The 14,456-nt window shown below is 34.4% G+C and overlaps 1 protein-coding gene across 1 annotated transcript in view; it reads right to left on the bottom strand.

Moving 5' to 3' along the window:
• The window catches only part of MDGA2 (MAM domain containing glycosylphosphatidylinositol anchor 2), a 1,032,651-nt gene that overhangs the window by 326,882 nt on the left and 691,313 nt on the right, over positions 1–14,456 (bottom strand). The window contains exon 6 of the mRNA XM_066342601.1: positions 4,807–5,076. Within this exon, the coding sequence (XP_066198698.1) occupies positions 4,807–5,076 (270 nt within the window). The remainder of the gene's footprint in view (positions 1–4,806; positions 5,077–14,456) is intronic.

Below are 14,456 nucleotides of genomic sequence, written 5' to 3'. Positions count from 1 at the left end.
CACAGCAGACGGTTTGGCTTTTGGAGGATGTTCAAGGATTGGTTTTCTACAATTTCAGCTATATCATGATAGTGTTTATTAATGTAAGATTATAGAACAAAAGTATTGATGACTAGAAACTAATTGGTTAATCTAAATTCTTAGGAAAAAGTTGCACCATTTAATTGAAAATTTACAAATAATTTATATTTGTAAACACATGGTAAACTAAATTTGATCAACTTTCTGGAAAATTGCCAATTAACTTGGACTGAGTTTCTGATCAATACCTTGAAGATATATACCTTTCAACAAATACATTGAACATACTTTTGTAACTCTAAGGGCTCACTTAGTTTCATTTTATTTGTGCAGAGTATATCTTTGTTTTAGAGAATCTATTGTTCTGTTCTAATTAATATACAGTAATTTGTAAGAGTCAGTAAAAGTTGGAAAGTCATGCTAAATCCTTCAAAATGCAATATTATTTAGAAAATCATAAACTCTAAATACCGTGTTGGTTAGTTGTATAATATTTTGTTTTGTTTGTTTGGTTGCGTTCTTATATTTTTGTGGGCATTTTTTGCTAAGAGAGAGAGAGAGAGACAGGAAGTGAGAGAGAGTGAGAAGCACTAAGTCATGGTTGCATCACTTTAGTTGTTCATTGATTGCTTTAGTTGTTCATACATGCCTTGATGTGGAGGCTCAAGCCAAACCAGGGACCTTGGGTTCAGGCCAGTGAACTTGGGCTTCAAGCCAGCAACCTTTGGGCTCAGGCCAGCAACTATGGGATCATGTTGATGATCCCATAGTCAAGCCAACCACCCTGCACTCAAGCTAATGAGCCCACTCTCAAGCTGGTGAGCCCACGCTCAAGCTAGATGAGCCCATACTCAAGCAGGAATTCTTAATGTTTTAAACCTGGGACCTCAGCATCCCAGGTAGATGCTCTACCCACTGAGCCACCACCAGACCATGTTGGCTAGAATTTTAAATTAAAGTATGCCTACAATTACTGAAAGAATTAAAAAGCTGATTAACAAAAACATAATTTCCTTCAATCAAAAGTGATTGAATGTTTGGGAGGGAAATAGCTTAATTAGGAGGACAGTGTTTAAATACCCTCATGGGTGCTCATTCAAGCTCCTTCCCACTTACAGCTAACAGGAAAGGAGGTAACACTTGGAGCAACCTTGGTCACCACAGGTTGAAGATGGCAGAGGCATCATCTAGCTGCCTGAATGACTGCATGAAGTAGAGTCTCTTCTCTTAAACCCACCTCCCAATTTACACTCACCAATCACACAACACCACCATTAGCATTATTAACTAGGTAAAATCCTGAACATTTACATAAAAAGATATATCTAAAGCATTTTTGTTTTGAGGAATTACTTGTATGGGACTATTTTTTAACTCAGCAAAGTCTATCTTATCTAACACAATGGGGGGAAAAACCCCTTTTTAAAAGAAAGGCTGAACTGAAAAGATAATTAAGGAGAAGACTATTTTAATCAAATAGGGAGTTATGTCAATAGTTTACACTGTGGTAACAATGGGTGTGGTAATATATGGCCAGATGTAGAGTATAGTTTAAAGATAGGACAAGAGTATTTACTGATGGATCAAAAATTAAAATGTCAGCTAGAAATTTTGTAAATTCTTATAAACTTTCCGTGTTCTTGTGAAATTAGATGATAGAATAGACTTTTGCTGACTCATTTTTGCAGAGAATAGAAGCCACAGGATTCCACAGTAAGTGCAAAAGAGATACATTCTTCTGTCGAATTTTCAAAAAAAAAAAACCCCATTCTATGGTTCTTGGATTTTGTAGACAATTAAAAGTAAAAACACGGTCAGAGACCAAATTTGATTTGAAGGATATTTTTGGAGAAAATTGTGAGATGCAATTTCTTCTAAGCTTGTGGTGGCCTCAGAAGAACCTGTTTATTTTATCATCTCAGTGCTACTGAGGGGCTTCCCAGAGGACCAGCTCTTCAGCTCCAAGTAGACACAAGCTGGGCAAATGAAAAATTTTTGAATTAAGTCCCGTTTGGTGTTGTAATACTATTTTGGATCATGCATCCAAAACACTAGCTAAATGTGCACTTGTGATCTAAATGTGCTATAGCAGTCTCTGTTTGTAAGAATAAGTGGAAGGGTCATGAAGTCTGCCTAAATTTTCTTCCTAAGGCAGGGAAATAGTAAAATACTGTATAAAAGCTAAAAACAAAACAAACAAAAAAAAAACCAGGAAGCCCAAAACAGTAATATCTTGATTATGTTATGAATCATGCTTGTTCAACACAGGCTCAATTCACAATAAGAAAAAAATATGAGCTTTTCTAAATATAGTAAATCATAACACAGGGAACTTTAGGTGGAAATGGCATATTATCTACCAGGACTTTGGAAAGTCCTGAGCTTAGGCTAGCTAACATATGACTAGAAAATCAATGTAATTTTCTTATCAAACATGTTAAGCAACTGCTTCTGTCCTAAATTGTGAGAAATGTGGATCAATCACCACAATTCCTTTAAAGATCATAAGGCATCGCTGCTAAATTTATAAATGTTTAAGAAAATATTGAACCATATGAGCTTATTGTCTACATGGAATGTTTATCTACATTGTTTATTTTGAAGTATTTTCTATTTCTAAAAAATAAAATGATGAATTCAGAGATTTTTTTAGAGTTTTATTTATATCTGCACCCTGCACTCTTATTTATTTTGTCCAGAGATATTCTCAAATGGTAATGAGACTTCTCTGCACAGAATACCCTGTGCTTCCTCAGAAAGCTGAATCTGTGGATCTTGATTTAATTCCAGAAAAAGAATGGAGAGAAAATAAACTTAGAGTTCTCCCTCTACTGTATCCATAACAGTTACTCTAAGACACTACAGAGGTCTACAAATTCAAAACACTTGAAACTAATTTTTTTGATGTAATAAAAAGAAACGATTTTTCTTCTGCTGAATGTCTTGGTCTTCACAGGGGCTGGAGGCCTTGCAGGCTGCAGCAGCTTCCCTCCCTGCAGTGTCATCCAGCAGGGTCCTTCAGCAAGGCTGCATCTACAGTCAGTCCGGTTATATCCAAATTTCATTGTATTAATTATGTAAATGACACTGCTAAGAGATTTTCTGGTAATATAATATGACTATGCAAATGTGTAGTTCAGATGAATTAAAAGCATAAAAATTAGAAATTGGAGAAATATATTTTTAGTGTTTTATTGATTTTAAGTCATTTGTGTTAAAGTCGGAAATTTTTTTTTGTAAGAACACAGATTGTAACTGTTAGGGTGGGAAAGAGCATATCAGTCTCTGAGCACATATTTGCTGTGGATTGAGTTCATTCTTTACAAAGCGTGCCTGAGAAGCACAGACATTTTATGCTAAACATGTTGCCATGTGTACTTGGATTCAACATAGTTGTGGATGACCTTGATGTGGTCAAACTAGATTTAATGCATCATTTTTCTCTAGTGAGTCTATTTCCTTGATAAAATAAACAAACAAACAAAAAAAAAACCTAAAAATCCTTGGAACAAAAGAGTCTACATTGCATTTATGACTCTTAAGGATAGTTTAACAAAGTTTTAACTTATCTCACAATTGTTATAGCAGCATTTGGTACTTTCTTTTCATGGCTACTTGGAAAAGCAAGTGTTTAAAACAGAAATAATAAAAACTGTTGATTTGTAAATTTGTTATTTTCTTTTAAAACTTGAGGTGAAGGGAGAACAGAATGTAGTTACTCACTGAGATAAGGACTTAGAAAGAAGCCAATTTCACTAACACTGATATTTATAACAGAAAGGGTAGAAAATTCCATTTGTAAACCCCTTCTTGTTATTCACTTCCAGGTATTATTTCTTTGTATGCTCATCTTCCTGTCTTATTTTCATTTGTCTGTTAGAAAAGTCCTCTTGGACATGTGACTGTTTATCTTCACTTTAGAGACACCAGTGTCTATCCTCTGTCCCCAACCCAGGACCCTGCTAGTGAGACAGGAAGAAGCACACACTCTCCTCGCACAGGAAATGTAAACCCTCTGACATGGAGGGGCAGCATCTCACATTACATAGCACCAGCAGATCCACTGGTCGCAGCCACACTAGAACATAACTGTTCCTACTGTAGTGACCTTGTACATCAATTCCTCAAATACACTTCACCCTTTACCATCTCTGACTTTTCCATGTCTTTCTCAAACTCAGTCTGTTAAAACTCTACCGGGTGCATAAGACCTAGTGAAATGTCATTAGATATTCCTTAATAACTTCTGCTAGAAGTTACTATATATTTTTAATATTTCTAAAGATTTTGCTTATGCTTGCTAGCTAAATGCTATATCATATGACTATTCATTTATGCATCTTATTTTTAGTACCTGACAATAGATTCCTTGAATACAGGTTATGTTTTATAAATCTCTACCTAATTTCACAGTTTAAAGCTTTGCTTGTAAGAGGAATTCAATAAATGTTTATTAACCATTAAATTAATAAATTTGTGAAACTCCTAAACTACTAAATAATCTGTATAAGAAGGTTTAATGCTCGATGTCACAATTGCATTTTAATCATTTTCTTTTTAAGAACATATTATAAAAATTATTCAATGGCACCACTAAGAATATGTCATGAAAACGACTCGGTGCAAACATAAGACATTGTCATTAAGATTTAGGAATTTTAAGCTCCATTTATAAGTAAACATCATTCATTATTTATATGTACAGTATTTGAGGAAATATTTTTATATCAAATCTTATTTGCTTTGTGATACTGTGCTCACCCAGAACTCTACGTTGCAACTTACCTCTCACAATGATGTTGGTGGACTTTTTTGCTGGGTTTCCCACATTGTTATTGGCAATGCAACTGTAAGTTCCAGCATCTTCTGAGGTGATGGCAGGTATGGTCAAAGTTCCTCCATTCAAAACAGTCTTTTCAGGCAGAGTCCCAAAGGACCTGACCCAGGTGAGAGACGGTGCAGGCTGTCCTCCTGTCGTAACACATACTAATGTTATGGCCTCTCCAGGATTTACAACTATAGGGTCATCCACCAAGAGTTTAATTGACGGAGATGCTAAAAGACATAAATTAAAAAAAACAAAAAACATACACCTATTTAGATCTACTACAAGTAGAATTTAACAGCATGCTTTATATTTATTCAAACAATTAAAATAAAATATTGTTTTCTTTTGTCAAAATATTATTGTATTTTTCAATTTAAAACCAGATATAATGGTTATATATTTTAGTGCATGGTATACCTATAGAACTATATTAAGAATCCTACACATGGAAAGGAGAATTAAAATGTATGTTTTCCTGGATTACTTACTGTTGCAAACCAGAACAGTAAGGGAGATAATTTTTTTTTTTTTACAGAGTCAGAGAGAGGGATAGATAGGGACAGACAGACAGGAATAGAGAGAGATGAGATGCATCAATCATCAGTTTTTCACTGTGGCACTTTAGTTGTTCATTGATTGTTTTCTCATATGCTTTGACAGTGCGGCTACAGCAGACCGTGTAACCCCTTGCTCAAGCCAGCAACCTTGGGTCCAAGCTGGTGAGCTTTGCTCAAACCAGATGAGCCCGCGCTCAAGCTAGCGACCTCGGGGTTTCAAATCTGGGTCCTCCGCATCCCAGTCTGATGCTCTATCCACTGCGCCACCATCTGGTCAGGCATGGGGAAATAAAATTTTAAAACAAAAATCCCTTTCCTTTTTAATGCTGATAATGACCATCTTTTTTGTCATTCTGGGTATAAATACTGTAGCTTTTTACTCCCTGTATTTTCATGGCAAAGATAATTATTTAATCTTTGGATCATTCTGTGGTGAAATGATACATTCTTGTAACCTGAACAAAACCGAAGAAGTAATAGAGGCAAATATCATTCCACTCTTTTATGAAGCAGTGGGCCCGGTTTTTGATCTTGAAAGGAAAACAAAGCAATCAAATTCTAATGCAGTCCCCATACTTCATTGCTTACTAATCTGTTCACAAAGGTATAAATAGTGAGTTCTCATAACCATTGCTTTAATACTTAGAAACGAACAAGCAGATGCACCTCAAACATAGTCACCAAACTATGCCTGCTACCATGCTCCTGTCTGGGTTATAAGAACCTCCCAAGTGAAAACAAGTCATTTTCAACCGTTCAGACTTAAAAATACAAAAATAAATATCCACTCAGTAAAATATGCTGTTTCATAGATTTTTCCTCGAACTGTCAAAATAGATACTGTGCAAAACCTATGTTCACATACAGCACTTTTTTTGTATGGTTACAGGGCAATGCCAGCATACACAATGCATCCCTAGAGAAAACCAGAGGGAAGGGTTACACTAATGCTTAGTTCACATGTTCAGACACATTTTATGTTGAAGATAAAACTGTATTGTATGAAAGCAATCCATATGAGGAACATTTAAGGTGTCAATTGCACAGCACAAATTTTATTATCATTAATTATTATTATTATTATTATTTTAGATGTCAAGTTCAGCTTAGAGAGTCACAGGGTGTTTTTCTCAGAATAAAGGGTAAAGTCCTTCTGTGCTTCAATACTATCTGCCTTGTTTACACGGAAGCCAGAAGGGAGCGTGAAAATAGTTGAGGTTATTACTATGGTTCTATGGGACAGGTTTGAACCAGCTGGATAACCTTTTTAAACATAATGTTTGTATGTTGGTCCTTCTAACATCATTTTAAGTAATATGAAGTTTTCAAAGTGTCTTCTTAGCCTTTCTGAGATGCTGACTTTAAATTGCAAATATTTAAGATTAAAAATCTGTTGGGAAATTCACATAGTAAAAATAATAATATGCAAAAGCCACTGCAGTTTGATAGAAAAACAGTACCTCAAAGAGTTATTTCATGTTGTGCAACTGATGAAAGATATTACTAATTAAATGCTTTGAAATTAGATATTATAAATAATTATTAATATATATTCATGGAAGCTAAAATAAATCCTTATAGGTCAATTTGAAGTAAATAGTATAATCTTACAAAGGTATTTAGCTAAAATAAAATTCTAGAGATTCCAACATTTATATTATATTAACAAAGCCAATTTGTTTTACACCATATTTTAGTAAAATAAAAAGTGCCAAGGCCTGACAGTCAGTCATTCCATGTGTTTGATCTATGGAAAAACACAATAGTGACCTTATATTAAGAAACACTTGAGCTTAAAAGTGACTTGTATATGAATAAGTTGTTTTTCTCTTAGACAATATTTAAAGCAAAGTTCAAGAGAATTTCAGAAATCAAAAACAACACATATGTAACAAAAAATTTTACCTATAATGCATTGCAGAACCCTATCCACAGTCTTAAGAACTCTACTCATTTCCAAATCATAATTAAAAACAGTGTTGACCAACTTAGATTTATTAAAGATGGTATTCATTTTCTCTTGTTATCACTGATATTAAAAATAGCCTAAGCAGACAACAAACAATGGCTAAGAAACTCAAGATTTTAAAAATGTTCAGATATATTTTAATATCAAACTTCTGTAGCTTTAAATGTTGAGAAGATGAAAGACTAAATTGTTGTCATTTTCTGATGTCTAACATTTGATTCTATAAATATCACCTTTTTTGAACTATGCGGCTTTAAAAACCTTGGGAACATTAGGATTCATCAACCTTAAATTTTAATCATGCTCTAGAGAAAAATATTAAAGTAAGAAAAACATAAAAGACATTTTTTCTATTACTAAAAATATTTTAAAGAAGATATTTCTTATTGGAAGGATTTTTTTGTTAATTTTGGGATATTCAAAAGAGGAACTGAAAACACCCAGAGCCAGTTACTACTTTCTTATGTCCTACCATAGCTCCCATGTTTTCCCTTCCATATCACATTGTATAACACTAGCCAGGTTACCACTATGGCTCGTCAGCCACAGGTAAAGCCATGAGTCCATTCTTTGAAGTATGGGTAATGGTTGAAATGTAAGAGACACCCGGCATCATCAAATCTTGATTATGCTATTAATAACTACTTGAAATTGGGTGAGTTCTTTCACTCTTAAATGTCTATTCCATTATTAGTATGGAAAAAATAATTGTTAACTATCTTATATTGAGATGATTTCACATGTGTAAGGTGCTTACAATAGTGCTTACTACAAAATATGCACTGAAAAATAATTTTCTATTATCTGTGTTACAACTCCTTTAGCCTTGACCTGTGCTTGGCACACAGTGGATGCTTAATAAATATTAGTAAGGCAAATAAATTAACCAGCAAATAAATAAATGCATGATGTATAAAAATTGCATCACTATAAAGAGCAGTTATTCTATTTTATTCTGATGTATATGGCAGAGAAATTTTAAGATCATTTTGAATTTTGCAAGTCTTATACAATATCATATAAAACATATTTAAATACACCCATATATTTTGAAGAAACAATTAGACATTTAATTTTGTTTTATAATAATTTTATTTATGAGTTAAAATTATTCTTTTTCCCAATTCGGCAGAGGGCCTTAAAAAGTTCATAAGCAAAAGGTATTATCTATTTTGTCATCTGCTTTGCAAGTGCATGCTACCTTCTCAGTTGTCTTAAGCTGTCCAACCACCCTGAGTCTGTGCATTATAAGCTTCTTTAGCTTCCTCTTCCTACATAGGTATGTAGGAAATAAAGATAAATCTCCTTACCCTAAATCATTGTTTGGCTGACGATTCAGTAAATGTCTGTTTTTCAAATTATCCCGATCACTATGCAAATTTAAACATGGAAGACCTAATAAAAGCCTTAATTTTTCTTATTACCATGAGAAAAGTGCATTGTTCTAAAACATGTTATAGGATCTATACATCTAATCATTTTTCATAGCACCATATAGAAAGAGATTACTATTTTAAGCTCACTTTTAAGTAAAAAAGAAATTAAACATGAAGGTTGAAAGTGGACAAGAGAAATACTGAATGAACAGTGTTAATTTTTATTACGGATGTTCACCAAACCAATATAAACAGTAGAAAAGAGTGAAATAAATAAACATAAAATACTTCAAATTAAGTGAAAATTACATATTTTAAACATTTTATAGCTATTTCCAAAACATAGCTAACATCACATAGTAAAAATTCCAAGTAATTCTTCTTTTAACATAGCACATGCATAGATACACATACTACTAGCCAAAATTATTCCATACAGACACAGTGCCTATAACTTATTCTCAGGCTAGTAATCTTGTCAGCACTCAATGATGGGGGGCACGGGTCACCACAGCAGTTGTCTCTGCTGGTCAAGATCACAGTGCCAACATTTTAGCATTCTCCATGTGCTTGTTGATGGGAATACAATAGATGGTGGTTGAATAGATAGATGATAGATTGATAGATGATAGATAGATAGATAGATAGATAGATAGATAGATAGATAGATAGATAGACGATAGATAAATAGATGATAGATCAGTGGTCAGGAAGCTTTTTGGCTGAGAGAGCCATGAATGCCATATATTTTAAAATGTAATTCTGTAAGAGCCATACAACGACCCATGTACGTTAAGCATTATTCAATAAAAATTTGTTGTTGTCCCGGAGGACAGCTGTGATTGGCTCTGCCACCCGCAACCATGAACATGAGTGGTAGGAAATGTATGGATTGTAATACATGAGAATGTTTTATATTTTTAATGTTATTATTTTTTTTTATTAACTATTTGTCTGTGAGCCAGATGCAGCCATCAAAAGAGTCACATCTGGCTCGTGAGCCATAAGTTCCCAACCCCTGTGGTAGATAGATAGATAGATAGATAGATGATAGATAGATAGATAGATAGATAGATAGATAGATAGATAGATAGATGATAGAAGATAGAGAGATAAAATAAAAAAAAGATGTGAAGGAAGGAAGGAAGGGAAAAAAGGAAGAAAGGAAAGAAGGAAGGAAGAAATGGAGGGAGGGAGGGAGGGAAGAAGGAAGGTAGAGAAGAAAGAAGAGAAGAGGAGAGGGGAGGGGAGGGGAGGGGAGGGGAGGGGAGAAGAGAGGAGAGGAGAGGAGAGGAGAGGAGAGGAGAGGAGAGGAGAGGAGAGGAGAGGAGAGAAGAGAAGAGAAGAGAAGAGAAGAGAAGAGAAGAGAAGAGAAGAGAAGAGAAGAGAAGAGAAGAGAAGAGAAGAGAAGAGAAGGGAAGAGAAGAGAAGAGAAGAGAAGGAAAGTTGGTCCTGGCAGAAATGTAATGAATTAGGATGACCAAAAAAGGAAGAAGAAGCAGAAGAAGGAGAAGGTAGAGGAGGAGAAGAAAGAAAGGGAAAAAGAGAGAAAAAGGTAGTCTGCTGTTTTGTTTTGCTTTGTTTTGTCCAAAATCCTAAATCCAATAACTGGAAAATGGAAAATGTATTTAGGAAGTATCTCTGAGAAAGAGAATTCTTCCCTTCCTTCCTGAAAAAAAAAAAAAGAAAGAAAAGAAAAAAAAGTTTTATTGGTATAAGCAACAGATACTTCAGTGGAAACAAGAAAGAGATAGAACTAGCCTCTTAATTTCCACATCAAATCCCAAACATTTGGATATTTAAGAGCAGAGAGGACCTATGTGTCCCTTCCTGATTTGAAATCACCAAGTATGACTGGCTAGACATACAAGGACAAAGTGAGTCTCACAGGAAAACTCCATACTTGAGAGGGACAATGCCAGCCCCACAATGGTGGAATGAAAGAAGAGAGGCCAGACTGAATGAGCCGTGACAGTAAGAATGAGGGAGGTCTCAGGTGATCCATGCCTACGAGAAGATTCAGGCCTCAGATCCCACACTTTGGTAAAACATCGCAGCCCCTAGAATTCAAACAAAATATGGGAGAAATGGCAACTCCACATTGACTGAGATAAAATTCCTAAAATCATGGCAGAATAAGTGATTGATATAAAAATAAAGTTGAATTATAAATTCAAAAGAAAATACATACTTATTCAAACCTGAATTTGTAGACTGAGATTCATACCCACAACAAATTTTAGTGAGTCAGTTCCTCATTAGGTCCTCTGGGTGTCTGAAAAGACTTGGTTTGGGGGTTAATTAAGAATATATCCTGCAGGAAGAAAATACTATTCTAGCTGAGGCCAATGACTTCTTGAGTGTTTTGTTTTTACTGCTACCTACCTAACATAAATTATTTAAGATAAAAGGGCTTTAATAAATTAAAAACAATGCAGTGCTATTCATTTTTATATTCTTAGAGGCTTTAGCCTTCCATAGATTTAGGACTTTTAATTTTTAAATAGGAGTTTAGTTTTCCACCTTAGACTCTTTGATTAAATTGTTATAAAACAGATATAAAGCTGTCAGTTGCCTTGAGTTAGAGATATTCTAAGATGTGTTTCTTTAACTAGAAGTAATCTGAGAATTAGGAAGTGAGTCACAGAGATCATGAGGAATGCGAAACATAAAATACCAAAATGTGTGCCAATAAAAACTCCTCGGCTAGAATGGTATTTGTTTTAGTTTAAATTCACCACCACCACCCGCCAGTTCTGCTACTAGTAGTAAATTTGAGTGGAGATTCCAAGAAAAATACTGAAAGAATGGAGAAGGGAGACCAGAAAGGAAGAAAAGCCAGTGAAAGAGCAACTATGAACAGTTTGTCCCTGTGCGAAACCTGGCTTCCTGCTGCTGCGGGCTCTGAGAGACTGTCCCATAACACACCTCAGAACTCTCCTCTTGAAGAACAAGGAGGCTGTGCAGTGTGTTTGTCTACCAACTTTTCTGTCTCATTGGTTGAGGATTATTCCGTGGGTCTTAACTTCCCAACCTGATGCTTGGGCTGAACACATTGCTGAATGCAGAGAAAGTACTCAGACAGAAAGACATCAAATGTGGAATTTGTGAAAAGAAACTGCAGTAACCTCCAGAACATGCTAAAAAGAGAAGGCAGGACACACACAGTGTCTGCTAAGACATCCTTCCCATATAAATTCAATGATCAGTAGTTGGTGACTTGGAGGTAATGTGAAAAAGATTAAAAAGGAAGAACAAGGAAGGATCTGTGCTATATAGAGCATCTTTAGCCATCAAGATACAGGCATAAAATAAAATCAATATGAACATGGTATGAATTAAAGGAAGAAAGGGGGAAAATACATAGAAACAACTTATGTTTCATAACCCTACATTTTTTAAACTTGAAAATATACAAATGATAAACCAAGTCCAGCTTCTACGTGAGGAGACATGCTTAAGCTATGCTTACAGACTCAAGGAAAAAAAAGTTACTTTACAACTAAGATGCTGCAACAAAGAATTGATGCTTCTCAACTCTCTCCCTTCCTGTCAGTCTGTACCTGTCTGACTCACCTCCCCTTACAAAAAATGAAAGTTACTTTCAGAAAAATTACTTACACTATACTACTGACATAATAGAAGAGCCATTATAGTTTTCTGGCATTTCATTCAAATTCATTTTCAATACACATTTCATTGACACAGCAGTGAACATGTCACATAATAAAAATGAGGAAAGATATTAGAAGATGATTTGGAAACTCAAAATAATCTACTTGCTTAGTTGGCTTATTCAAATATTATCATTATTGACATCTTGATTGATTCTCATGAAGTCCAGGAATAATGTCATATTGGAAAATTCTCTTTAAAACAATGCTATAGAATATAGCAATATATGAAATAGTATCTAATGAAAGAGAAAGACTTTTTTACAGATATTGAGGTCAACATATATTTTTCATTATTTTAGTATTCACAGGAAAGATATTTCTGGAAATTATTGAGAAGGCAAAGTAAGGGTGTTCCTTTATGGAAAATTTCATAAAAGTCTATTGTAAGTGACCTTGGTTATAACACCATGGGTTCCAAACAAGGAATTTTGTAAATGGATTTTGTTTGGTTGGCAAAATATTGTTTGTTGTCTTTGTGGTTAGAAATGAATATCACTTAGTATTGCTCATGCTCCCAGGTACAACACACTTCAATTTATTCATTTAGTGTTTATTGAGAATGTACTATGTATTAGGACCTCTGATAGACACTTGGGGTGTATCAGTAAACAAAATAGACAAAAGAATCCCTGTACTCAAAAGCTTACATCCCAGTAGGAAGAGAGCCAGCCTTTTTTCTATGACTCCCATTTTCTAAGGTATGTTCACATATTTATAACATCTGCTTGTTCTCTAAAGTCATGTGCATTTATTTTCTCTGACCAGATGTTTATGCCATTAGAGCATAATGACTAAAATGTTTGCCGAAAAGATACTGAAACTTTACAAAATAGAACAAGTACCATTTATATTTTACCTAGTCATTAAACAATATAGACGGAAAGACTAGAAATGGAACTTGTGTTACACATTAAACAAAACTCAGAAATGTATTTGAGTTTATAAACTATGCTAATAGTTGTTACTAATATTAAGTGGCCTGAAAAGTCATCATAAACTTTGGAAAAACATGAAGAAGAGCATTAGCACCATATCTATCTCCCTGCCTTGATAAATGACCACTTACTGTTTTTTCCCCTCACAGATAAAATTTTGAAAAATTTGGTCTTATTCAAGTTACAAGAAATTAAACATCAATATGCTGCTTCAGTAGAATCTCAGAGGGTCATCATTCATGGAGTGCAACATTCAAGCTGAGGATTTCCAACTAAGGAATTGGTTGGCCATGGAATTTTTCCATTCCTTATAGATGATACTAGGATTTTAGAAATAGCATCAGTATGCAAAGATGTTCTCTTCACAAGATCAGCAGAGCATAGTCTTGCTATTCCTGCTGCCTGGAATTCTCTTCCAGTGCTTATCCACCTGATAAACCAGCAGCCAAGTACTTCACCATGCTTAAATGTCAGTATCAGTTCTTCACCAAATCCCTAGTTTTTTGTCTAAACCAATTGAGTTGCTTCCTCCTTTTTATAAAAATAGCTGCTTATAATACCCCCCACCCCCCCACACACACACATGCATACACATTAGAACATCTACCCCTATCTTTTTACTGTAAAATATTTAAGAATAGAGCATCAGGGTAAAAAGGATAATGTTTTTCATATTTGTACCAACAGCACAGAAGAAAGAATTCTGGCAAAGAATTAGGAGCTCAATAACGTTTTATTGAGTACAAGAATGTTTAATTTAAAGATTAGAGAACAAAAACTCTACCTAATATCTGACAATTCATCATAAACTTAAACAAAAAAAAATCGACATGAAAAAATGTGACGTATGCCTCAGGATTTCATGAGCCATACATTGAAAAACACTAGTCATGACAAATTGACACTTCTTTACTGTTCAACCCATCTAAATTTAACCATGCTTTTTATTACTAACAAAGGAAAGTAAATTATTATTGACAAAAAGAATCTCTATTGGCACTTATTACACTATTCAGAAAAAAAATGTAGTACGCTATTTACACTTCCTTGTACTTATAATACATACGTTACTACTAATAAACCATGTATTAAG

The sequence above is a fragment of the Saccopteryx leptura genome, chromosome 6 (assembly GCF_036850995.1).
Source record: "Saccopteryx leptura isolate mSacLep1 chromosome 6, mSacLep1_pri_phased_curated, whole genome shotgun sequence".
Lineage (NCBI taxonomy): Eukaryota > Metazoa > Chordata > Mammalia > Chiroptera > Emballonuridae > Saccopteryx > Saccopteryx leptura.
This window is presented reverse-complemented; position numbering and strand designations above follow the sequence as displayed.